Below are 27,744 nucleotides of genomic sequence, written 5' to 3'. Positions count from 1 at the left end.
ATTTTTGGACTCCAACTCCGACTCCAGATATCCAAAATTGGTTCAGACTCCAGGATTTCAACCCCAACTTCACAGCTCTGGATCTAATCAAGTAAGAGAGAGAAAGAAAGAAAGAAAGAAATCCAAAGCAATAAGAAAAGAGTAAGCCCATTCTAGATTTACAATAAAAGAGACAAGCAAACTAATGTAGGATAGAACATCACTTAGAGGTAGGAACCTAACACTAAGGGGCAAATGTGTCAAGTGTCGAATATCGTTAATTAAGCGTCAATATTCGACTAGGGGATATTTAATATCGTTAATTAAGCATCAATATTCGACTAGGGGATTAAAATCCTTCGACTTCGATTATCAAAGTCAAAGGATTTTGCGCAAATAGTTCGATCGAACGATTGAAGGAATTTTTAATCCATCGATCGAAGGATTATCCTTCGACCAAAAAAAGATAGCCAAGCCCATAGGCTAACATTGTCTTTGGTAGCTTTTAGGTGGCGAACTAGGGGGTCGAAGTTTTTTCTTAAAGAGACAGTACTTCGACTATCGAATGGTCGAATAGTCGAACGATTTTTAGTTCGAATAGTTCGATTCGAAGTCGTAGTCGAAGGTCGAAGTAGCCCATTCGATGGTCGAAGTAGCCAAAAAAACACTTCAAAATTCTAAGTATTTTTTCTTCTATTCCTTCACTCGAACTTAATGAATGGGCCCCAAACAGTCAGTTGAATGGGAAACAAGAAGACTTACAAGATAATGTTTTAGCAGCTATAGTTATACTATTGTTTGCACTTAACCTTAGTTATCTCCCTCAGTGGTGTGTATATACAGGGCAGAAGAACAGCAGGTGCAGAGCTTGTGATGCCTGAAGGAACGGAATGACAAACTTCATTTAGAATGCAGAACAAGTGCACACCAGTGAAATGATACAGAATGTAGAAGAATGTAGTCACAAGCGAAGTAATGTTTTTCCCAAATAACTGGCATAGAACTATTCTTTATTATCAGGTTAGATAAGATAGAATGGTACCTTCTTCTTAGGGTCTGGCCACACGGGCCAGGCGATTTTCATTTTAGCCGGCGGAAGACAGATCAGGGAGATTAGTCGCCGCGAAGAAGAGGAGATTTGTCGCCTGGCCCCAAATCTGCTCGTGTGGCCAGACCCTTATACTGACCAACTGCTTTTAAAGCATATGGAAGTCCTAGCAAGCTTAGGATAAGGAAATTAAATACATAAACTGAAAAGAGGTTCTTAATGTTTCCTTCTCATTTAACAAACTGCAATTACAGCCTCTAACAGGGCCACCTTCATGACTTCATGACCCAGTGAGGACGAAGCTACATTGAAGCAGAGTTTGGCAGTGTTGGCGCAGTAATTTGGGGGCTGTGTCTGCATGTTACCCTAGGGCAGTGATCCCCAACCAGTGGCTCATGAGCGACATGTTACTCACCAACCTCTTGGATGTTGCTTCCAGTGGCCTCAAAGCAGGTGCTTATTTCCGAATTCCAGGCTCGGAAGGAAATTTTAGTTGCATAAAAACCAGGTGCACTACCAAACAGATCCTCCTTTAGTCTGCTAGTCCACGTAGGGGCTACTATCAGTCAAATACAGCCCATATTTGGCACCCCCTGGAACTTTTTGCATGCTTGTGTTGCTCTCCAACTTGTTTTTACATTTGAATGTGGCTCACGGGTTAAAAAGGTTGGGGACCCCTGGCCTAGCGTGTATCACTTCTGACATCAGACTAGGCACATTTAATAAAAGCGGGCAGATTTGCACAAATGCAGTACCCCATAACAACCAGTCAAATAGCTGAACAAAGTTCATTTCTGACAGTTTCAAAGGGTTACTTTGAAACAGCAGTGAGATATTAAGATAGTTGGGTTGCCCCCCTGGTAAGGGGAAAGTACTATTTTTTTCAAAAAAAGATAGTAGTGATTGCTATGCCATCTGTACCAGGAGGGGGAAGGGGACAGGGCATCCCGGCATGGCATAATGAGCAAGTTGGGACACTAAGCCTTTGCATTCTTGTGTCCCATCATGGCCAGCTGCACCCGGAGATCCATCCCGGTGCGTGCATTTTAGTAATAAAAATAGTATTGTTTTTTCCCAAATAGAGTTTGGGTTCTATTAGCCCACATCTCTGATGGGGGAAACATTTTGCCCCATTAGGTGCCCTTTAAAGCATGCAATGCAATTCTTGTTAAGATTATTCATTGACTGCAAAATGTTTTTGTTCTACACCAATAGACATTCTTATTTAAAATCCTCTTTAGGGGTATTTATGGAAGGGGTTCTTATGGAAAGTGAAAAATGAATGGCAGTTGTATAGGTTTTCAACTTAATGCATTGTCTAATTGTGTTCAGAAAATATCTGAATATAATCTGAGTGGATTATGTTGAAGATATGACCTAAAGTGGGCACCTGTGAGAACCTGGATTGGATTATCATAAATGGAAGTGTTTCAAGATCTATGTCTGTGTCCAGTCATTGCTCTGATGGCCCTTTGCTGATTTAATGGCATGGGCCTAAAATTCAAACCTTCGAAATTGTGTTTAGAGGGCAGATTGTGTATCAGGATGACTTTGTTAATAATAATAATACTACCTTTGTTTATTTCAGTATTCTCCATTGCTGAAAAAGCTGTACTGCCAGATAGCTAAGACGTGCCCCATCCAAATCAAGTTATCTAATCCATCACCGCCTGGTTCAGTCATTCGGGCAATGCCGGTGTTTAAGAAAGCAGAACATGTGACTGAGGTTGTGAAACGATGTCCCAATCATGAACTTGGACGAGACTTTAATGATGGTAAGAAATTGGTGTGCTGGCTTAATGATAGATGCACATAGCAAGGTGTGATTCTGTATATTAAATAAGAGCAGTAAATATGGGCTTGGAGATGTGCAAAGGAGCACTGAAATGTTCTGTTTCAAGGGAATTATTGACAATGTACTATTTATTTTATTATTCTGGGAGAGACATACTGTGCCACAATATTCATTGCTCCAGTTTGCTTATTTCAAACATTGATTGAATTAGCAAATGTGCAATAAATGTATAAATGTGATTTGAAACTGATTTAGGTCTTTAAACCCTTCAATTGTTAGCTTTGGTGACCTAGTTTCTTTAGTATCTAAAATGGCGTGTATAGTATCAGGGACCTCTGACCAGTATAAGTTAATCAGTTTAGAGTCCTCGGGTAAATGAGAAAGTGCACCTTGTTCTAGATTGCATCTCATGCACAAATGAAGGATGAGGGGATTTAGTTAGTGTAGCCTTACAGGGGTATAGTATGCTCTATAACAGTGATCCCCAACCAGTAGCTCGTGAGGAACATTTTGCTCTCCAACCCCTTGGATGTTGCTCCCAGTGTCCTCAAAGCAGGAGATTATTTTTGAATTCCAGGCTTGGAGACACGTTTTAGTTGTATAAAAACCAGGTGTACTGCCAAGCAAAGCCCCAGTGTAGGTTGGCAATCCTCATAGGGGCTACCAAATGACCAATCACAGCACTTATTTGGCACCCCAAGAACATTTTTCATGCTTGTGTTGCTCTCCAACTGCTTTTACTTTTGAATGTTGCTCACGGGTTCAAAAGGTTGGGGATCCCTGCTCTTCAGAAAAAGAAATGCTCCCCTAATTCACTGGAGGAACATCTTGTATTATTTGGCCATGTATTGCCTAGTGTGCATATAGCTTTCAATTATACACTGGACCTATATTCACGAAGGGGTTAGATTTTCTCATGGGACGCCACTGGTAACCAATTTGTCAAAATGCAAAATATGCATTTTGCTGAGCTGTAAATGCATGTTGCAATCTTACCACATGCATAACGCGGAGTAGAACCTCTTGAATAAGGAAGAGTACAGTCTATATCATAGTTGGTGCACACTTGCAATATTCTTGGCATTTGAGAAAGTAGAAAGTGAATAGTAGATGATACACAAATCGCACTTGCACAGACCATGTGCAGCTATGCATCTGAAATAATTTAACAGGATAGATAAATTGGAAATACAGACGTGTTGCAGGTATCACATCCCATTCGTCAATGTACTGCCCTCTTACAGTAGGGATTGGAAGGAGTTATCATGTACCTATTGGGAAGTGGGATGAACTAAAACCAACAGATAAGGAATGAGAGTATTAAAACCTTCATAAAATAAACCAACCCATTGCAGACGATTACAAAAATTTTAGGACTATACCAACCTGTAGCCAATGGGAGTAGCAAAATATTGAAAGTGCAAATATTAAAGGGGAACTATCGTTCAATTAAAATTTAATATAAGCTTCAGCAAACTGAAATAAGAAACTTTCTAAATACAATCAATTAAATATTCTGCATCTTTCTGAATTAATCAAGAGTATCTTCACTACTGCATCCCTCTCCCAGCATGTTTTTCTTCATTCTGTCTTCATGCAGCAGTTGGGTGTCAGGTGAATTATCCAATATCTCTTATAGGGGGGGGGGCTCCCTTTCCTAGTAGATGTATTAGAGCTCACTCAAATAACAGATTCCAGTACAAACAAAATAACTGCCTTTTGAACAATTTCTGCATGTAGAGAGACAGGATGTCTGGTGATTTTAATAGAGTGAGCTCTAATTCATCTTGTAGGCAAAAGGAGCCCCCTATAAGATACAGTATATTGGATCTAACTGTTAATGAATATCTGACACCCAACTCCTGCATGAAGCGAAAATGCAGAGAAACAGATGCTGATAGAGGAATAGAGAAGTTAAAGTTGATTATTTCAGAAATGGTACAGAATTTTTAATTGATTGTAGTTAGAAAGTTTCTTCTTTCAGTATGATAAAGCTTATATTTATTTTTTCTTTTTCACACTAGTTCCCCTTTAAATCCAACTGTCTCGTCCAATGCTTCTTCATCTACCAAGCTTAGTTACCCATTCGTCTTTTTCTTCCAGGTCAAGCAGCACCAGCTAGCCACCTCATACGAGTGGAAGGCAATAACTTGTCTCAGTATGTGGATGACCCAGTAACGGGTCGACAAAGCGTTATGGTGCCGTATGAACCACCCCAGGTAATACTGCCATTATTGTAAACCATCGCCTTGCTTACTGGCTAAAGATGGAAGCTGACAAATGAGTGTATATATGCTTTACCTGTCCATGCCAGTGGGTGATTGAATGAGTCACATGGAGATCTGTGCAGACATGTTCGCAGCAGATTAAATCCATGGGATAATTAATGCGTTTCCAGGCTTTCCATTTTTCTCCTGTCTTAACATATTCCTGGAATACTTTGTCTCTGAGGTGTAGACAAGGTAACAACCTTCTCTACAAGAGCAACAACATCCCAGATCAACAGGAACAGTAGCCCCCCATTTGTTCTATGCTTGGTATGACATACTCAGGACTAGGCAAACTCCAGCCATTGCAAAAGCTTGAATCCAACCAAAGGCATACTAGAATTTGAGCCTAAAACCATGAGTAAGAAAAACATCTCCTGATTCAATGGCATATTTCCACATAGGAATTAATACATTTTTCATTCTAAACTAAAACCTGTAGTTTTTCCGAGTTAAATCTGTGTTGATAATGGATGTATGAATGTCTTGTTGGTTGTGTTTGTACATTAAACTGGGTAGGCAAGCAATTTTTCTGTTTGCTATTTTTTTATGTTAATTGCTGTAATTAAATACTATATTGCTCACTATATTGCTCAATGTGTCTAGGTTGGGACTGAGTGCACCACAATACTCTACAACTTCATGTGCAACAGCAGCTGCGTGGGAGGAATGAACAGGCGGCCTATTCTCATCATTATCACACTGGAAACAAGAGAGTGAGTTGGGGTCATTGTTTTATGCTGGCCTGGCATTATAATATTGATTTTATTAATAACATTGATCTGCATTTGGGTGCAAAGCATTGCTTGATTTTTATCAGGTGACCAGTAAATGCTATATTCTGATTGGTTGCTGTTGGAGGCTAAAATGGTTTGCACTTTTTATGATAAAACTAAAGCTAAGAATAGTTTTAAGCCAATTTGTTATTACTCATAGAGCTGTTGTTGCAGGGGTGCAATTTATATTCCCTTTAGCTTCCATATTTGCAGCTCTTCTTTTCGCTGGCTAGGTGCATGTGCAGTGCTTTACCCTAATTCATTCTGAACAATCTACATAGTAACATAGTAACATAGTAACATAGTAAGTAAGGTTGAAAAAAGAAACATGTCCATCGAGTTCAACCTTTTTTTTTTTTTTTTTTTTTATTAACTACCTATCTGCCAGTTGATCCAGAGGAAGGCAAAAAACCCATCTGAAGCCTCTCCAATTTGCCTCAGAGGGGGAAAAATTCCTTCCTGACTCCAAAATGGCAATCAGACTAGTCCCTGGATCAACTTGTACCATGAGCTATCTCCCATAACCCTGTATTCCCTTACTTGCTAAAAAGCCATCCAACCCCTTCTTAAAGCTATCTAATGTATCAGCCTGTACAACTGATTCAGGGAGAGAATTCCACATCTTCACAGCTCTCACTGTAACAAACCCCTTCTGAATATTTAGGCGGAACCTCTTTTCTTCTAATCGGAATGGGTGACATTGTGTCAGCTGGAAAGACCTACTGGTAAATAAAGCATTAGAGAGATTATTATATGATCCCCTTATATATTTATACATAGTTATCATATCACCCCTTAAGCGCCTCTTCTCCAGCGTGAACATCCCCAATTTGGCCAGTCTTTCCTCATAGCTAAGATTTTCAATACCTTTCACCAGCTTAGTTGCCCTTCTCTGTACCCTCTCTAATACAATAATGTCCTGTTTGAGTGATGGAGACCAAAACTGTACGGCATATTCTAGATGGGGCCTTACCAGTGCTCTATACAGTGGAAGAATGACCCCCTCCTCCCTTGACTCTATGCCCCTTTTAATACAGCTCAATACCTTATTTGCCCTTGATGCTGCTGACTGGCATTGCTTGATACAGCTAAGTTTATCATCTACAAATCTGTTATAAATTAGGAAATTAACTGGTTATTATTAGCAACTGAACTTGTGCAAATTAGCACCTTTGGTTGTAAATCAGCCCTTTAGTCGCCGATAATGAATTTTGCTAATATTTGTATTTTGCTAGACATAATCCATGACATATGAAGGTTTATCCAAGACTATTATGATATAATCCCCCTAACAGGAAACAAGAAGAGGTGTGGCAAAGCATTTTAATGGGTGGGGCCTAATAGCATCAGATGTAGCCAGCTAGATGGGGATGTAAATGGAAAGGGAAAACATCCTATTTTTTTTTATATGGCATTTACAAATTCTTTACATCATTGACAAGCCTAGATATTCACCTGTATTTAAAACTAATCCAAAGAAAAATGTAAGGTTATTGCAGTCCTTTAATATTTAGGGGGTTATTTATCAAAATCCGAATTTTTCAGATTTTTTAAATAAAAAAAGTCTGACCAAACTAGAATCGACAATATACCTTTGTTTTTTTTTAAAAAAACAAAACAATCGGATTAACAAAAGCTGAAACGTTTCCGGCTCGTCGCACGAAAAATCCAATGTTTGGATTTGACACTTTTGACAATTTTTTGTTAAATCGGCAGAAAAGCCAGAAAAGTTCGGATTATTGTACGAAACCCAGCACAGACAATATCTTCAAATTGCAAATCCGACCTCTGCCATTGACTTCTACAGGACCTGGACAGGTTGAAGATGGAGTATTCTGACTTTTTGCAGCCTTGGGTTATAATAAATCTCAAAAAAAAATTTCTTTTCCACTAAAACTTTGAATTTTATAGTAAAAAAAAATAGAACTTTTTAGCGTTCCAACTTTCATAAATTACCCCCTCAATGTAAACATATAAAAACATGACTCCGAGGAGATTAGTCGCCCAGCGTCAAATCGCCTCTTCAGACGACTAATCTCCCCGAAAAGCCTTCCCGCCGGCTAGAATGTAATTCGCCTGTGGGATGGCACACAGAGTGATTCGTTTTCCGAAGTTGCCTCATGAAGAAAGTTTGGGCGACTTAGGAAAACGAATCGCTCTGTGTGCCATCCCTCTGATGATTTACATTCTAGCCGGAGGGATAACCTTTTCGGGGAGATTAGTCGCCGAAGAAAAGGCGATTTGTCGATGGGTGAATCTTAGCGTTTGTCAACACCCTTAGGGTGAAGACACACAGAGATACTTCTGGTGGTTACAGAATGGAGCCTGCCATAGAAAATACAGTGAATTGCCTTTGCTAAAAGTGCCTTTTATTACATTACTTAGGGGGTAATGTAATAAAAGGCACTACGTTTGCCCAGGAGCAGTAACCCATTGCAATCAATCAGCAGGTAGAATTTTCTGGTCATCTGTTTAAAAGCAAACATCCTATTGGTTACTGCTGCTGCTGGGCAAACTTAGTGCCTTTCATTACATATGGGGGAGAGTGTATAAGTAAAGCCAATTATATTTTGTAGAAGTGACAGGTAGCTGCTACTTGTAACTGGTGTATTAGTATAAAACTTAAACCGTCATCATTCTTTTATCTTGGCCTGACTGTTTCCACTGAATGTGTTTAAACAAGTAGTTTTTAAATCTAATATAGCTAGAAATGGGTCCAACAGCAGTAATAGCACACAGTCAAGATTGGATATTAAACATCACCATATCTGTAAAGGCATTAGGATACTGGATCCAGGAACATCTTTTTTCTTTTTATTAAAGGATCAATATTAAGTGATGTATGTATTTAAAGCACTGTTGAGGATAGACACACAATGGTTCTTAAAGGAAATATAGTTGGTGTCTTCTCGTTGCTATCTAGTGGGCAAGTATTGGGCAGAAGGTCTTTTGAAGGTCGTATCTGTGCCTGTCCGGGCAGAGACCGCAAGGCTGATGAGGATCACTTCCGGGAGCAAGCAGCATTAAACGAAACAGCAGCAAAAAATGGCAATGCAAACAAACGCAGTACGTAATGTACAGACACATTTATAAATCTCTATGTGCATGAAATATACAACTTTGGGGTTTTACCAATAAGGATTTTATTTAAAGGGGTTAATTTTTGGTATGTTATAGAAGGGTCAATTCTAAGCAACTTTCTAATTGGTCTTCATTATTTTTTTTTTATATATATAGTTTTGAATTATTAGGCTTCTTCTTCTGACACTTTCCAGCTTTCAAATGGGGGTCACTGACCCCACCTAAAAAACAAATGCTCTGTAAGGCTACAAATGTATTGTTATTGCTACTTTTTATTACCGTATATCAGGGGTCCCCAACCTTTTTTTACCCGTGAGCCACATTCAAATGTAGAAAGAGTTGGAGAGCAACACAAGCATAAAATATTCCATTGGGGGTGCCAAACAAGGGCTGTGATTGGCTCTTTGGTTGCCCCTATGTGGACTGGCAGCCTACAAGAGGCTCTACTTGGCACTATACTTAGTTTTTATGCAATTAAAACTTGCTTCCAAGCCTGGAATTCAAAAATAAGCTTCTGCTTTGAGGACACAGAGAGCAACATCCAAGGGGTTGGAGAGCAACATGTTGCTCGCGAGCTACTGGTTGGGGATCACTGCCGTATATACTCGAGTATAAGCCGAGTTTTTCAACCACCAAAATATGCTGAAAAACGCTACCTCGGCTTATACTTGGGTCAAGCGCAAAAATGGTCGCCGGCGTCTAAGAATAGTCGCCGGCGCCTAAGAATAGTCGCCGGCGTCCAAGAATAGTCGCCGGCGTCCAAGAATAGTCGCCGGCGTCCAAGAATAGTCGCCGGCGTCCAAGAATAGTCTCCAAGAATATTCGCCGGTGTCCAAGAATGGTCGCCGGCATCCGAAAACGAGACGCCGGCACCTCCAATGGGAGCAGAAACCCTCAATTTTTTGATTGAAACTTACCAGAAGCTGCTGCATTTCTCACCCTCGGCTTATACTCGAGCCAATAAGCTTTCCCAGTTTTTGGAGGTAAAATTAGGTACCTCGGCTTATACTCGGGACGGCTTATACTCGAGTATATACGGTACTCCTCTTTCTATTCAGGCCTCTCCTATTCATATTCCAGTCACTCATTCAAAGCAGTGCATGGTTACTAGAGTAATTTGGACCCTAACAATCAGATTGCTGAAACTGCCAACTGGAGAGCTGCTGAATAAAAAAGCTAAATAACGCAAAAACCCACAAATAATAAAACATGAAAACCAATGGCAAATTGTCTCAGAATATTACTCTCTACATCATACTTAAAGTTTATTAAAAAGGTGAACAACCCCTTTAAGCCCTAAGATTGCTGTTTATTTCATTAATGTCCCCCATTATACAATAAACCTTTCAACAACAAGAATACACAAGGGTTTAAACAGGGCAGCATTTTGGCATGTTATTAAACCTCATTATTATTATTATGTATAATCAGCTGTGCATTCAGTAAACTGCAGAAGATTCACTCTTTCAGTAAACGCCACCTACTGTATAGTCATTAGAACATTTCAGTCCAGTATTATACAAGCATCTCAGATGTCCATAGCATTCAGAAAAGCAGTGACTTGTAAGGTGTTCCTTTATTAGGCTAGCCCCATGATATTTTTGATGATATTCTAGGGAGGCTCACTTTGATAGGCTGCAGTGTACCTGTCTAGATATGTAAGCATTTCTCGTTTTAGTTTCCACCCAAGTTGTAGGCCATGTCTGACTGATCAGATCATTTAGCCATCACACGCAAGGCCAATATACAAGACCGATTGGTCTGGTCCCATACACAGACCATTGGACAGTACATTTAGCAACAGATCTTAAAATGAGGGAAACCTCTTCTTGAATAGTTTTATGTACAGTAGAACCCCCATTTTAGCTTTTCTTAGGGGATCAGTAAAAATATGGTGTAAAATCCAGGAAAATGTAAAATCAGGGAAATGTGTTATACATAATATATACTATAGGTGGGAGCACAAAACAACAATGTAAAATGAGGGGAAACTTAATATCAGGGGATGTAAAAGTGAGGTTTCACTGTCGTTTTACATTTTGCCTCATTTTAGGTACGATTGCAACTGCAGTTAGCCATAATATCCCTCACATGCAGTAGCAGCCTGAGAGTACAAATCAGTTCTGGCATCTACAAACAATGGCTCCAGTTCATGCCCCATATCGGATTATTATGGTGACAGACCCTTAAAACCTCCACTTCCCCCAGCTGACAGATTTCCAGCCCAGGCCTGCTCATAAACACATTCAGCATTAGTCAACTTGAGATTGTGTTTGCTTGAGTCATCTCTAGTTTCCTGTTATCAGCACTGGAGCTTAGACAAGACAAGCTTGTGTTCAATGCTCCTTGCAAATGTATCCTAATTTTTTTCTACTTACTAACAAATGTCTTCTATAATACAGCATTCAAACAGAGTCCCCCGAGTGTCCCTACAGTGGGTTCCAATATTAAGAAAAGGAGGCATGGCGAAGATGAGATATTTTATATACCTGTAAGTAATATATATATATAAAATCTGCAATTATTATGTATATTAAGAATATCAATAGGGAGCATGCTCTGCTCTGGGCAACTGCCTTACCTCGAGCTTTATACTGTCATATACTACTGCTAGTTACCGTAGATCCCTCCACAAAGAAAGCTAACATATTCCAAACATTTTAGCCTGGAAAACCGTTGCGGCTTTCTACTTCTAAACTTTAGTTCCGCATGTCTCAAATATTCATCGTAGCTAGAGGGAGCCACAAAATCTGTGCATCTGGAGGCAAAAGAAATGGCAATAGAGATTTTTTTTTTTCAGGTTCGTGGTCGGGAGAATTTTGAAATCTTGATGAAAATAAAGGAAAGTTTGGAGCTGGTGGAGCTTGTTCCTCAGCAGCTGGTGGATTCGTATAGGCAGCAACAGCAGCAGCTACTTCAGAGACAGTAAGAATGTTAGCATTTCTGTATTTTGTGTCATTTGGATCTTCATTCCCAAGGCTATTAAAAAAATGATGCACAAATTAATTAAACCCAATATGATAGTTTAAGCCAATAAGGATTAATTATATCTTAGTTGGAATCCAGTACTAGGTATCGTTTTCTCTAAAGTGAGGGACATCTTTAAAATAACTTAGGCCCCTCTTGCCTATTTCTGACCCTTACTCTAAATAAAGTACTGCTGCTTTTCAAAATTTGTTATTGATATTTAAAAAACAAATCATGTAGATGTAATAAAAAAACAACATATCACTGTTTCAATACAGAACCCATATGCAGTCTACTTCTTCGTATGGCCCTGGTCTTTCACCAATGAATAAACATCATGGAGGGATCAACAAGCTGCCTTCTGTCAACCAACTAGTGGGGCAACCTAATCAGCATAATTCTAATGCAGGGCCAAACCTGGGACCAATGGGTAAGTAAATAAAAAAGGGTTTAGAATTAATGGGCATGTGCTGTGAATATCATCCATATGATTTAGTGCCAATTTATATATAAATCCCAGAGCAAAGATGAACGTCATTATGTGTTTGTTATGACGCTTGTGTTACCTTGTCAGCTGAATACATCCTCACCTTTTTTAATTTCCAATATAATTTTTTCCATTTTGAGATTCATGTAGGAATTCCAAACCTACTGCCCTTAAAGGGGAACATTACAATTTAATATAAGCTTCACCATACTGAAATAAGAAACTTTCTAAATACAATCAATTAAAAATTCTGTACCATTTCTGAAATAATCAAGTTTATGTTCACTATCCCTCTCTCAGTATCTGTTTATCTTTATTCTCTCTTCATGCAGGAGTTGGGTGTCCGATATTCATTGACAGTTAGATCCAATATATCTTATAGGGGGGCTCCTTTTTCCTAGAAGATGTATTAAAGCTCACTCTATAAAAATCATCAGAAATCCTGTCTCTCTTCATGCAGAATTTGTGCAAAAGACAGTTATTTTGTTCGATTTTGTTTGTACCGGAATCAGTTATTTGAGTGAGCTCTAATACATCTGTTAGGAAAGGAAGCCTCCCAATAAGAAATATTGGATCTAACTGTCAATGAATATCTGACACCCAACTGCTGCATGAAGACAGAATGAAGAGAAACAGATGCTGAGAGAGGGATAGCGAACATAAACTTGATTATTTCAGAAACAATGCAGAATTTTCAGTTGATTGTATTTACAAGGTGTATGATGAAGCTTATATTAAATTTTCATTTTCGTGATAGTTCCCATTTAAACATTTTCAGGGTAAAGGATGGAATTATAACATTTCAAATGTCTGTGTCTTTACTTTTCATAATCCAATATCTTTTCATTATATGGCAGCTTTTATGTATATATCTTTATATATCTCTATATATACCATGGGCAGTCATGGTTGTCGACTTCTGAAGAACAACATGGCGTTGGGTTTCTACTAAATCATCACTGCTTTTTCCTCCTAAATCGTCCCTGTGAGATTGTAATATTGTGATTTCTTTTCTGTAGGACCTGGAATGTTAAACAGTCATCCTTTGCAGACTAATGGAGAGATGAATGGGGCTCATTCATCCCAATCTATGGTATCAGGGTCACATTGTACCCCTCCACCACCCTACAGTGCAGACCCCAGCTTAGTCAGGTACTATTATTATTATTTTATTTTATTGGAGCACGTTTATTATTTTTGCAAAAGTCTAACGGCTTCTATTAATGCAAAATGTTGTGCTTAGAAAAGAAAAAATGACAGCTGCGCCATTAGAAACCATTCATCAGCATGTGTCATGTCATGATAACATATTACCTCATCCATTTTAAATACATGTACAGTATATATTTATTCTGAAGGCCTGTTCAAAGGTATATAAGTGATTTTAGCTTTGTTTAATAGTAAGTGCAAATGAGTAGTAAAACAACAATGAAAGGCAAATTCATTTCAATAGTTGTGGAATTCATATATTTGGCAACCCAAAGTTAATCAATATTCGTATGAAACCTTTTATTAGATGTTCACTTTGCTGGTGATGTATGTAACACACAATATACACATTAAGGGGGTTATTTATCAAGGTCCGAGTATCTCTAACATAAAAATTCGATCAACTTCGACTGCCCGAATGGACCTAATTTATCATGATAAAAGTCCGAAAAAAATCGGGTCAGGCAAAAATCTGATAACTTCAGAGCTTTGCCCGAAAAGTACTTTTCCACAAATACTATGGATTTTTGGACTTTTTAGTCCAAAATCCCCAAAATGATTGGATATCAGTACAAACAGCAGTGCAGACACTGGGACCTTCCCCATTGACTTATACAGGACCTTGAGAGCTTTGAGATGTCAGACTTTTAAGACTGGGCTTTAATAAATTCCGAAAAATTCACATTTTTTTTTTAGTCCGAAAACCACAAATTATTCGAATTTCGGATATTCGGAGCATAATAAATAACCCCAAAATGTATACATTTTCTTTTTTAAAATGGACATGTTTAGTATGAGATCAGCATGTAGATATATTCATACAGTGCTAGGGAATGCCATAGTAAAAAGTATCAATATCATATGGTATTTCTTGTTTGTTTTATAATGGGAACTTAATGAATGTTCAGCTAAAACTACAAGGCACATATTTTAACTCAGACTGAAACGGAATCCTGGCATCTGTTAATGTCCGGTTTTGAATAGGAGAGGCATAGGAAGAGCACACTTATCTGGTATGGGGTTATTATGGCAGCCATAGGGCAAAAATACCCCTTCACTATACTACTGCTCAGACAAAAAAGTTCATCACCTGATGGCAGCCTATAGATCACTTACTGGAGAAACTCTGGGTTTGCTAATGTGCCTTGGTGGCTTAGGCCAGTGATTTGGCTAAATGGGTAATGAGTGGTGATGTGATACTGTACAGCCTTGACTACTGTTGTAAGCCCCCTACATTACAAGTGGTGATATCACAACGGGCTCATCATCTGCCATGCCCCAGCCACCCACAATTCCCCAACACGGTGATCCTTCTGTTAATCTGGTACTGTTGCTTGTAAGCCGTATTGGACAGGGCAAAGTCACCCATGTAACCCTTACGTAAAGGGACAGTACCACTAAAAAAATTAAAGTGCTGTAAAGGAAAGACATTATAATGTACTTGTCTCCTGCACTGGCAAAACTGGTGTGTGTACTTCAGACAAACAACTATAGTTTATATAAACAAGCTGCTGTGTAGCCATGGGGGCAGCCATTCAAGCACAGGATACACAGTAGATAACAGATAAATTCTGAAGGATCCCATTGTATACTACAGAGCTTATCTGTTTTCTTTTCTCCTTTTTCAGCTGTGAATGGCTGCACAGCAACAAGTTTATATAAACTATAGTTATGTTTCTGAAACAAATACACCAGTTTTACCAGTGCAGCACAACAGTACATGATATTTCTATTACTTTAGGACACTTTCATTTTTTGTTCCTTTAAGCTTTTCTTTTCTTCTGCTTTGCTCTTTCTCGCTTGCTTCCTTTCACTACTCTGAACATAGCAAGTAAAACACGAGATCGTAGATATTAAACCATTTCACTTGTTTCAATTTGTCATTAAGTTTAGAGGCACCAGCAGGCAGTTTGCTAAATAGTGATGCACCTACTGGGGTTATAGTGCACTGAACCTGTTGGAAAGACATTCATTTCTTTAGCTATAACTGGTACCTAAAGTTGGGGTTATATGGCTGTAGTGCTGGGTTTCATTCATTGATCCATACATTAAATTAGAATGAAAGGTTAAAATTAAGTAAGCCTTATCAGAAAGGTCTATATAAATACACCAGTAAACATTCAAAGTAGTGATGCTCAAAGTCCTCTGTCTAAAGAAACACAGCACAACACAGGGCTTCTGTATCAGACTTCCTGTTTTCAGCTTAAATCTCCAGGGCTAGGGCTTGAGCATGCTCAGTTTGCTCCTCTCCCCTTCCCTCCTCCCCTCCCTGCTGTAATCTGAGTCCAGAGCTATGAGTGAGCAGGGAGAGACTCAGGCAGGAAGTGATTTCACACTAAGCAAATATGGCAGCTGCTATCCTAAACAAACAGAGAGAGCTTCTAGAGCAGTTTACTCAGGTATGGTAAAGCATCCTGCAGAATAAATATAGTGTTTATAGCTTGCACTATTGTGGCTAATCTATTGGCAATAAACTACTTCAGTAGCTTTCCTTCTCCTTTAAATACACCTCATTTCAACTCAGTGAAGAACTGGAAACAGTGCAAGTAAATCAGAACCCCCCCCCCTCCATTCTAGCGACCAGTGTATTTTTTACATTGTTTCAGAACTCACCAGGAGTCATTAACTATGTGCAGTGCAAAGGGCAAAAAAGTTGAGCAATCTGCCATGTTTTTGCTCTTCAGAAAGAAATATTGCAGCAGGAGTACAGAGGCCTGCGTTCAACTTTTTGAGAATGGGATGGTTTTTTCGTGATTGTTTGTTGCGGTGTCACAGAGGATAGGCAGGTCAAATCTTTAGGACAAGGCAGAGAAGGCTGAGCCGAGTGAGACACCTGTCAGGTATTTCTATAGGGCAAAAGGGTCCAAGAAGTTCAAGTCACAGGGAAAAATCCAGGAATTTTCTTGAAAAAGTCTACGCGATTCAATTTTTGGAACAGGCAAATAGATGATTCTGTCAAAATGCAGATTCCATGTTCTAAAACAATAGTTGAGCAAGAAATTCCATATACTTTTCTTTGCAATCCCAATTAAAGCCCATTGTGCCACTAGCCTAAAGCTGCCCGTGCATGAGCAAATGTTTCAGGAGAGTTGAGCAGATGTTGGTGCAGTACGACCATGGGCATGCATTTCTTTTACTGATCCTACCAAAGAGACATCTCTCTTAAGCTGGACATACATTGAAATATCTGCTTGACTGGGGAGGTTAAAGGGATACTGTCATGGGAAACATGTTTTTCCAATGTTTTTGCAATGTGCAGCCCATAGAAAGCTTCCCCAGTGAGCTCAAAGGTTCAAAGCGTCAGAAAGGATCACAGTGCACCAAAGAGGGAGCAACTCAAACTTAAATAATCATTAAAAATCCATATTTATTTGTTCCATTAAAACAGGCACTCCATATCATAAAGGAACCACTGCTTGACGCGTTTCATGGCTATCCAGCCACTTTCTTGGATAGCCACGAAATAGTGCTGCTCCAGCAGAATTCTGCACTGAAATCTGTTTCTCAAAAGAGCAAACAGCTTTTTTTATATTCAATTTTGAAATCTGACATGGGGCTAGACATATTGTCAGTTTCCCAGCTGCCCCCAGTCATGTAACTTGTGCTCTGATAAACTTCAGTCACTCTTTACTGCTGTACTGCAAGTTGGAGTGATATCACCTCCCTCCCTCCGCGCCCCCCCCCCCCAGCAGCCTAACAACGGAAAAATTGGAAGGTAACCAAATAACAGCTCCCTATCACAAGATAAGATCTAAGAACAACACTCAATAATTAAAATCCAGGTCCCACTGCGACACATTCAGTTACATTAAGTAGGAGAAACAACAGCCTGCCAGAAAGCAGCTCTTTCTGAAAGCACATGACCAGGCAAAATGACCTGAGATGCACCTAAACACCAATATTATAAATTTAAAAAAAATACACTTGCTGGTTCAGGAATGAAATTTTATATTGTAGAGTAAATTATTTGCAGTGTAAACAGTGTAATTTAGAAATCAAAACTACACCAAAAAATCATGACAGAATCCCTTTAACCAACAAGCAGATATTCTCCTGACATTGCCCACCTTGAGGTTGAGTTTCTCGATCCATTAAGCCCTGCTGCAATTTTGACTTTTGCGAGAGGTTTTCTAACATACACGAGACATTTTTAGCAAGTCCCCTGCTGGGTCAGGCTTCTGGTAGTGCAAATCCCTAGAATAGACTCTAAATAGCTCATATTATAACCAAGCTTCCATTTATTCTAAATAGGGAATCATATTACAGTCTTCTCTTAACTGCTTTCATGTAAACTGCCATCAAAAGCAAAGGATAACAAAGGAAATGATTGGCTTCTCAGTATCACGAGTGTGTGTAATACAACTGTTTGAATGTTGCCTTTGCTTCATGTCTAAAACCTATTTCTTTAGATAATTCTTTACACTTTGGCTGTGAACCCCCATTGTTCTGTAGCACAGGAGAGTAGACTTCCACTTAACGGCTTAGTAATGGTGGCAAAATCATAGAAAAGAACAGGAGTCAATTTGAATCGAGAATTCTAAGATCCCGTCATATGTCTGTGAGTTAATACCACTTTATTTTCCAAACTCTTTTTGTTTCTGCAGTTTTTTAACAGGATTGGGGTGCCCCAACTGCATCGAATATTTCACATCACAAGGGTTACAGAATATTTACCACCTGCAGAACCTTACCATGGAGGTAATTACGTTCAGGAATAAAAAATAAAAAAAATATTTACGGCCAGTTGTTCATGTTTATATAAAGGAGGAATACATGGCATTTAAAAAAAATATATATCATATGCACACTTCACTTATTCTGTATGTTTCTTATCTTTCCACCATACATTCATTATAGTGAAGGTAAAGAGTGTTAGTAGAAATGCTAATTGCAGTTTCTCATCCATCCTGCTCCATTTATTTCCTCCATGAAACCCTCTTCATTGTCGCTTGAATATTGAAAGCTGCATCTTGACCAATATGTTAGTTATTGTCTCCTCAAACTTATTTCTCCCTTTTTTGCTTTGACTTCTGATATTTCACGTTTTCCGTTAAAGGGCCAGTAACACCAAAAAAATTATAAATAAACTGTTTAGAATACACCTGGGGGGTTATTTATCGAAGTCCAAATTTATCTCAATATTTTTTGCTACAAACTCCGATCAATACTGCTCGGGTTTTTTTTTGCACTTATTTATTATTAAATTTTCCCGAAAATTTGCTTTGCAGGAAAAAATCTGATTTTCACGATTTTTCATCCGATTTTGATGATTTTTTTGAATTCTTCACCCGAATACTCAGACTTTTTCCCTGAAAACTTCGGGGTATTGCACGAAACCCAGCGATCATCAAAAATGTATTGAGACTTCTCCCATTGACTTATATGCAACCTTGACAGGTCTGAGATGCCAGATTTTCTGATTCAGACTTTTTCATCCTCAGGGTTTAATACATTCTGAAAAAAGTGTGATTTTTTAAAAGTCCAAATCTTTGCATTCGGAGTTTAGTAAATAACCCCCTTAGGGCAGTGGTAGACTGGGACATTTGTCACCCATGATACAAATGCATGACTGCAGGTGACAAATCTCCCAAATATGCCTCTCCATTGGAAATAACTGAAACCCGTCACTTCATTCTTCCGAGAAGTTGCCTCGGGCAGCGATATATTGGTGTTTCCCCCAACAATTTCCATTACTTCCAATGCAGACACATTTTCAGGAGACTGGCCGGCCCACAGTTGTGGATAAATAACCGGAGGTGACAAATCTCCCTGTCGGCCATTGCCGTTAACCAGGGAGATAAATAAGGCTCAAGTATCATTCATATGAATTTGTTGAGCAGAGATTGTCAGACATTTTCAGTTCAAGACTTCTTTAAAGGGATACTGTCATGAGAAAAAAAATTTTTTCAAAATGAATCAGTTAATAGTGCTGCTCCAGCAGAATTCTGCACTGAAATCCATTTCTCAAAAGAGCAAACAGATTTTTTTATATTCAATATTGAAATCTGACATGGGGCTAGACATATTGTCAATTTCATGTGACTTGTGCTCTGATAAAATTCAATCACTCTTTACTGCTGTACTGCAAGTCGGAGTGATATCATCCCCTCCCTTTCCCACCCAGCAGCCAAACAAAAGAACAATGGGAAGGTAACCAGATAACAGCTCCCTAACACAAGATAACAGCTGCCTGGTAGATCTAAGAACAGCACTCAATAGTAAAAACCCATGTCCCACTGAGACACATTCAGTAACATTGAGAAGGAAAAACAGCAGCCTGCCAGAAAGCATTTCTCTCCTAAAGTGCAGGCACAAGTCACATGACCAGGGGCAGCTGGGAAATTGACAAAATGTCTATCCCCATGTCAGATTTCAAAATTGAATATAAAAAAATCTGTTAACTCTTTTGAGAAATGGATTTCAGTGCAGAATTCTGCTGGAGCAGCACTATTAACTGATTCATTTTGAAAAAATATTTTTTTCCCATGACAGTATCCCTTTAAAGAAGACTTCTTTAAAGAAGAAGAATGTTCTTCCAAACATTATCTGGAAACCCATTATCCAGAAAGCTCTAAATTATGGGAAGGCCATCTCCTATAGACTCCATTTTAATTAAATAATTACAATTACAATACCCATGAGCCACTGGTTGGGGATCACTGGTCTAGAGCAGGAATCCCCAACCTTTTGCTTGTGTTAGGGAGCAAAAAAAAAGTTCCAGGGGTGCCAAATAAGAGTTTTTGATTGGCTATTTGGTTTTTATGCAACCAAAACTTGTGTCCAAGCCAGGAACTCAAAAACAGGCCTCTGTGAACAACATTCGAGGGGTTGGTGAGCAACATGTTGCTCACGAGCCATTGGTTGGGGATCACTGGTCTAGAGGGTTCTATACATTGTTATTAACAGGAACCTGTTTCCTGATGCCTTTCTTGTACTTGGCAATGTACAGGTAGAGGATCGACTATCCGGAAATCCATTATCCAGAAAGCTTCACATTTTGGAAAGGACGTCTCCCATAGACTCCATTTTAATCAAATAATTACAATTACAATACCCATAAGCCACTGGTTGGGGATCACTAGTCTAGAGCAGGAATCCCCAACATTTTGCTTGTGTTGGGGAGCAAAAAAAAGGTCCAGGGCTGCCAAATAAGAGTTTTTGATTGGCTATTTGGTAGCCCCTATGGGAACTGGCAGCCTACAGGAGGCTCTGTTTGGCATTACTATGGGTTTTCATGCAACCAAAAGTTGCGTCCAAGCCAGGAACTCAAAAACAGGCCCCCGTGAACAACATTCGAGGGGTTGGTGAGCAACATGTTGCTCACGAGCCACTGGTTGGGGATCACTGGTCTAGAGGGCTCTATACATTGTTATTAACAGGAACCTGTTTCCTGATGCCTTTCTTGTACTTGGCAATGTACAGGTAGAGGATCGACTATCCGGAAACCCATTATCCAGAAAGCTTCACATTTTGGAAAGGACGTCTCCCATAGACTCCATTTTATCCTAAAAAAAATCCAAATTTTTGAAAATGATTTTAATTTTCTCTTTAATAATAAAACAGTACCTTGTACTACCTCCAAACTAAAATATAATTAATCCTTATTGGAAGCAAAACCAGCCTTTTGGGTTTATTTAATGTTTAAATGATTTTCTAGTAGACTTAAGGTATGAAGATCCAAATTCAGGAAAGATAAGTTTTCCATAAAATGTCCAGGTCCCAAGCATTCTGGATATTAGGTCCCATACCTGTATAATAATCAGATATGGCAAAAATCTATTCAATAAGGGCAGCCATGTCTATGAGATGCTTGGTTTAGTGGTTACCAAGTAAAAAACTTTGATTCCTGTCTGTAAATAAATTGTGCATTATTAGTACACGTTTTCCCTTCATCTTTATGTAGAAAAAAAGGACACCGAGAGCTGACATGTCTGTACTGAAACATTCACCTGAAACTGTTTTTGGCCAATGTAGTCATGCCATTGGTAGGCAACCAGCAGCACTTAATTACAGTTGCATCTTCTTAGATTTCAACAGTTCAGCTCTAATCTAATATCTAACACCAGGCTTCTTCTAATTTTACGCTATTTATGATTGCCTCATATTTTTCTCATCCCCAGAGCTCAGTACAATAAGTACCTTCTCAGTCACTTGATAGCTCACTTGAAAGATGAATCTAGCACAAGCCTTGCATTACTTGCTGTTAACTTGTCCTCTGCATGCAATAAACACAAACGTCCACCATAAACACTGTCAGTTACCTCTTCTGGCCAGAAATGGCAAATAAAACCCAACTATATCTTGCTATGATGTAAAAATCAGCCCTGCAGCAATATATTAAATTACAAGATGTCCTCAAATCTTGATGTTCATCTCCTGCCCTTTCTTTGTTGTCCCACTTCTCCTTAGGGTTGCCACCTGGCCGGTTTTTTAAAAATGATGTTTAATTATTATGATGTTTTATGTTTTTAATAGGGAAAAAAGATAAATATACAGTATAGGAAGGCCGCTATTTTTTTCGGGAAAAGGTGGCAACCCTACTTCTCCTCTATTGTCGCGCACCTAATGAATATGCATGAAGAGACATCTGGTGGTCAACGTGCTTAGGTGCAAGCATACTGAGCACTATAGATGATGTAAAAAACCCGGGCTTTAGGGAGCTAGCACACGGACAGATTCGGGGAGATTTAGTCGCCTGGCGACTAATCACCTCATCTTCGGGCGACTTCGGAAATCGAAACGTCACGAGTGCATTGGTGCTGGCATTTTGTCATTATAGGAGGTGGCAGGCACGGGGAAGGCAGTTCGGGGAGATTGTCACCCTGCAGAAGAGGCGAATAGTCGCCAGGCGACTAAATCTCCCCAAATCTGCCCGTGTGCTTAAACCCTTACAGATCATTGGAGCATATGCATGGGTTGCTCAATATGAAAATCATTACAGCAGGTTCATGTACTTAGTGGAACCCTATGACTTAGGGATTTCAAATCTTTAAAGTTCTGCATAGTTAATGCATCAAGCATGGCAATGCAGTTAGGTTCTAGGTTCTCTGGCATTTGCCATTCTGATTCTGCCAACCCCAGTTTCTATGAAATTACATTTTGTATAAGGTGCCAGTTAAGACTGCTGGTAGGATTGGATTCTACCTCTGTAAGTGGAGGAATATCTCAAGTCACGTAGGGGGTTATTTATCAAAGTCCGAATTTATCTCAATATTTTCTGCTACAAACTCCGATCAAATCTGCTCGGGTTTTTCACGCTTATTTATTATTACATTTTCCAGAAAATGACAGTTTTTTACGTTTTTTTCTGCAAACTTGATTAGAATAAAATATGTGACTCATTTAACTTTTTATCCATTCATTGTCTAACTATAAAAATATTTCTTCATAGTCATTAACAACAAAAGTTTAGCCCATTTAGACTAACCTGCATTGGCCACGAAGCGTACATGTTTTGTTTCAGCCTCTTGATGGCATAATAAGCTAGAGCCAGTTATATTCTGGTTTCATAGTAATCATAGGTCAAGGCAGCAGTCTATAAATGTATTAATTTCAACCCTGATTTCAGGCCCTCCCCTTAGTCAATTACACGTTTATAAACATGTGAAACATATTACAACTAATCAGCCATAGACATAGACAAAAGACATACTGTAGAATACTTAGACTTCAAATAACTTCATCCAAAATCTTGCTCTGACTGACCTTTAAGATGGGTTTCTAACCAAATCTACATCAGAAAAGGGTATTCTTCCCAAACACGTCACTAAGTGGCCTTCAGATTAGACCCCATAATTTGGGAAGAACTGGGTAAGGGTCAGATCACACAGGCAGATTTGGGGAGATTAGTCGCCTGGTGACAAATCTCCTCTTCTTCGGAGCGACTGACTCCCCTGCTTCCCGCCAGCTAAAATGTAAATCGCCAGCGGAATAGCACTCAGAACGAGTCGTTTTCCAAAGTTTTCCAATGTCGGGCAGCTTCGGAAAAAGAATCGCTCGGAATGCCATACGCCATCAATTTACATTTTAGCCGGCAGGAAGGCAGTTTGGGGAGATTAGTCGATCCGAAGAATAGGAGATTTGTTGCCGGGCGACTAATCTCCCCGAATCTGCCTGTGTACTCTGACCCTTAGGAACATCTCAGCATGGGAAGACTATTTCTTCCCTAGGTAACAGGTCTCTACACACAGTAGATACCAGAGGACAAATAAGGATGATTATTAAGGCTGCCAGTTCTACTTTATTTGGAATCAAAATTTTTATACAAATGATATATTTTATATTTATTATAAATCAAGTAAATTTAAATGGAAAATGATATGTGCACCTTTAAAATTGTAGAGTCCAAACTATCTATGGGCACGGTTGTGTATGAACCTTCCCTATATTAGTTTACTAAGTGAATTTGCCTCCCACTAAATATTGATATATTTATTTACTGCCAAAAAACAGTGCTGAAATCACCAATCCAAACATCAGCACTTTAAAGAAGAAAGAAAGTCGTTTAGCACTTGGGGGTGCAAAATGTTAGGCACCGCCAAGTGAATGTATTTACTTACCTGAAACCCAGTGCCGGTGCTCCTATCAGCAGAAAACTGCACCGACCCGGGGTTATTCCAGCGAGCACCGCGGATCGATCTTCTTTCTTCAAATTTCCCGGGGCAGACGCATGCGCAGTAGAATGAAAAAGCTGACTTTTTAGTTAAAGTTGGGCTTTTCTAATGCGCATTCACAGCCGCGCGAAAAAAGAAGAGGACGGAAGAGAAGCGCTCCGTGGTGCTCGCTGGAATAACCCCGGGTCAGTGCAGTTTTCTGCTGATAGGAGCCCCGGGGTTTCAGGTAAGTCAATACATCCACTTGGGGGTGCCTGATATTTGGCACCCCCAACAAGTGCTAAACGACTTTTCCTTTAACTCAACGGTAGTAAGTGTAAAATCAAATCTATTTATCACATCACATTGTCCTGTCCTACATTTGTCTTGTAATATAAATATAAATAAATATATAAACCGTGGGAGGGGGGGGGCATGTTTAGAGTGCTGTAATATAATAATGTTATTAAGGCGTGGTAAAAAAAAAAACATACACTGGATGTAATGGTTAGCTGAAGAGAAATAACAATTTTAATAGAATTTTTATTTTTAAATTTGGACCAATTTAAAACAAATGCTGCACATTTATTGCTATGTATTTGGTGAATGTGAATATGGAACCATTCATCTGTACTCTTCGAAAACTTTTGATGTTTATTATTAGTCATATATATAATATATATAACTGAGGCCTAGCCCCCTTGTGATTGGCTCCTTCTAGAACCTGGATCAGGGGGAAGTCCTCCAGAAGCGGCTGCTTATTTGGCTACTGAAAACCCTCTGCCTCTGTTATAGTCATAGGACACACTTACAACGACTGCAAAAGGAAGAGAGAAATTCCCTATAAAATATTTTTAAAAGAGCTTTTGGAGAATTCACTTTTCTGTTACATAAACCACCTAAGAGTAGTTAGAATGTCCACCAGCTTGAAAGTAGATCATGTAGAGAGATGCAAACCCATTTAGAGTTATGTACACAAGCATATTTATTTTTTAGCAGCTTAATACTGCAAGTTTTAAAAAAATAAAATAAATTAACGCTCAAATTCTTCTCCTTTTAGGATCTTGGAGCATTGAAAATCCCAGAACATTACAAAGCGGTGATTTGGAGAGGCATTCAAGAGCTTAACAAGAGCCATGATTATGGAGCCCAGCAGCATGTTCGATCGAGTAGTAACGCTTCCACCATTTCGATCGGCAGCTCCGGTGAGCTCCAGCGGCAGCGTGTAATGGAGGCAGTACATTTCCGCGTACGGCACACCATCACCATTCCCAACCGGGGCGGTGCTGATGAATGGGCAGATTTCGGCTTTGATTTACCTGACTGCAAGTCACACAAACAGTCCATTAAAGAGGAGTATGAAAACAGTGACATTAACTAATATGAGAAGATACTCCTTCAAGCAGTCATGTAGCCGACCAAATAAATAGCCATGCGCGAAAAGCCAAATTAAAATGGCCGTGCCGTGTGCAGCTTGTGAGGTTCTTGGACCATAAGTGACGATTGCTTATTGGTTCAAGAACAAGAAGAGATACGTGGCTTTTATCATCTGTGCTAAACGGCTTCCATTTTAGGGTCATTTATTATGGGGATCAACTGAATGGAGAAACCATTGACGTGTGTGTTATTGTAGAGAGGGCAGCCAAGCAACCAAGTAAAGATGGGGAATTTTCTAATGAAAATGTTCTGTTTCACAAAGGCTGTCAGAGAGCGAGATATATTTCATAAAGACCTCTTCTTTCACACAGATAAATCTCCAGTTCCAAGATGGCGGCCATACAATGAAATTCTGCCATAGGAAGTGGATCCCAATCTCTCCCGATGAACTGCCAGAAAAGTATTTTTTGCATTGACTTTCAAACCCTTAGACAACGACACAAAACAATAACCTTTCGAGTATGAGAGGGGTTCACTTGTTGTATGGATACACACCTCAGAGCGTGTTTTGGAAGTAGGTCTTTGGTCTCAATCCTGCTGCGTTTTAGGGGCACAAAAGAGAAAATCTGACCGTGACCTACAGTTTTTTGTTGTTGTATATATATACAGTTTTTCCTTCTTCTTCGTAATATATATTTAATTATTCTGTATAAGATTACAAGTGTTGACTCTTTTGGTCACTGATACAATTGCCGGCGGTCGGGGGTTGGAATAATGATTCTAATATGCAGAGAGAGCTCCCCGTACATAATAATAATGTGGCCGGCTGCTGGTATTATAGAATATAACCATAATCTGCTTTGTGTCTCTGCTGCTGCTGCTGCCGCTGGTTTCCTCACGCTGAACTTTATTAAACTCTACTTTTTTATTAAAGGAGACATTTTGTGTAAAAAAATAAGAACCGTTATAAGAACTCCAAAATAAGTGCCAGTGCGTTATACTCATTTAGATATAGAAGAATGATACCGCATGTATCCACAGAAGAAGGCTGGCAGCTTGTAAGTATCCGGGCGCTGGAATCCTTCGACGTCCCAGGCTGTGCAAATGTTTGAAAGCAGGAAAGGAGATGATTCCGCACACCGATGTGTTTAAAACTCCAAAGTTTTATTCATATCAAGTAAAACAGGCACGTTGCAGAACGTAGCTTGACGCATTTCCCTTAATCATAAGCATGTGATTAATCATAAACTTATGATTAAGGACACATGCGCCCAAAACACTTCAAGCTACGTTCTGCAACGTGCCTGTTTTACTTGATTTGAATAAAACTTTGGAGTTTTAAACACATCGGTGTGCGGAATCATCTCCTTTCCTGCTTTCAAATTTAACAAACTAATGTTTTAGGATAATAATCTAATCCCTAATAATCCCTCCCTTCCACTTCCTGCTCCCTGAATTCCCAGGCTGTGCAGGGGAGCCGGCAGCTCTCAGATCACTGTACTGTAGGACAGAAACCAATCAGCCGCTAGCAGGACCTGACAGGGAACTGAAGCCTGTCTGTGCTTGTGTGACTGCAGGGCTGTGATTGGCTGTCCCCCTCCTACTGTTCTTCTGGCAGGGACCGTAGGACACACCCACCCCACATCTGAAACACAGACAGGGACCAGAGAACATCTATAAGGAGCTCCAATAAAGGGGCTATTTTTAAAAATAATATAAATTTTTAGCACCATATAAAATCAATTATAATTGCCTACAAAATTAGGGTTTTTTCATTTATCCTTTATGTCTCCTTTAAATCTGTGTAAAATAATGCACATTTCAGCCTCAGCAGTGTGTTGGGAACCACTGTTTATAAATGTTGTGTCAGTAATAGTGTTGTGTGTGTGTGTACATGTAAATAGACCACCACAAGGTGTGCTTAAAAACAAGGACAAGGAAAGGCAAAAAATAAGAAACCTATCTCCAATTTACTTTAATAATCTAAAATTGTGTACTGTTTTTATAAGAAACCTGACTGTATGCAGTGAAATTCTCCCTTCATTTACTGCTGTGGATAGGAATTGTCAGATGGTCCCTAACTGCTGAGCAGGGAAACAATCATACTTATGAACAGCAGGGGGAGCCCCTGCCTTACTTAACAGCCATGCAGAACTCAAGCAGCTT

The 27,744-nt window shown here is 39.2% G+C and overlaps 1 protein-coding gene across 5 annotated transcripts in view; it reads left to right on the top strand.

Moving 5' to 3' along the window:
* LOC108697705 (tumor protein p73) overlaps positions 1–26,502 on the top strand; it is a 110,104-nt gene extending 83,602 nt beyond the window's left edge. For 2 of the 5 annotated variants that reach the window (XM_018227994.2, XM_018227997.2), the window contains 10 exons: positions 2,616–2,802; positions 4,926–5,041; positions 5,696–5,805; positions 8,789–8,931; positions 11,349–11,437; positions 11,747–11,871; positions 12,192–12,343; positions 13,420–13,552; positions 18,214–18,307; positions 25,262–26,502. In XM_018227994.2, coding sequence (XP_018083483.1) covers positions 2,616–2,802; positions 4,926–5,041; positions 5,696–5,805; positions 8,789–8,931; positions 11,349–11,437; positions 11,747–11,871; positions 12,192–12,343; positions 13,420–13,552; positions 18,214–18,307; positions 25,262–25,582 — 1,470 coding nt within the window. In that variant the 3' untranslated portion in view covers positions 25,583–26,502. Of the gene's footprint in view, positions 1–2,615; positions 2,803–4,925; positions 5,042–5,695; positions 5,806–8,788; positions 8,932–11,348; positions 11,438–11,746; positions 11,880–12,191; positions 12,344–13,419; positions 13,553–18,213; positions 18,308–25,261 lie in introns of those variants that run through there. The other 3 variants (XM_041571501.1, XM_041571502.1, XM_041571503.1) reach the window with 3 other exon arrangements.
* The last annotated feature ends 1,242 nt before the right edge of the window (positions 26,503–27,744 follow it).

The sequence above is a fragment of the Xenopus laevis genome, chromosome 7S, assembly GCF_017654675.1.
Source record: "Xenopus laevis strain J_2021 chromosome 7S, Xenopus_laevis_v10.1, whole genome shotgun sequence".
Taxonomy (NCBI): Eukaryota; Metazoa; Chordata; class Amphibia; order Anura; family Pipidae; genus Xenopus; species Xenopus laevis.
The sequence above is the reverse complement of the archived record's forward strand: the minus strand, read 5'-3'. Positions and strand labels throughout refer to the sequence as shown.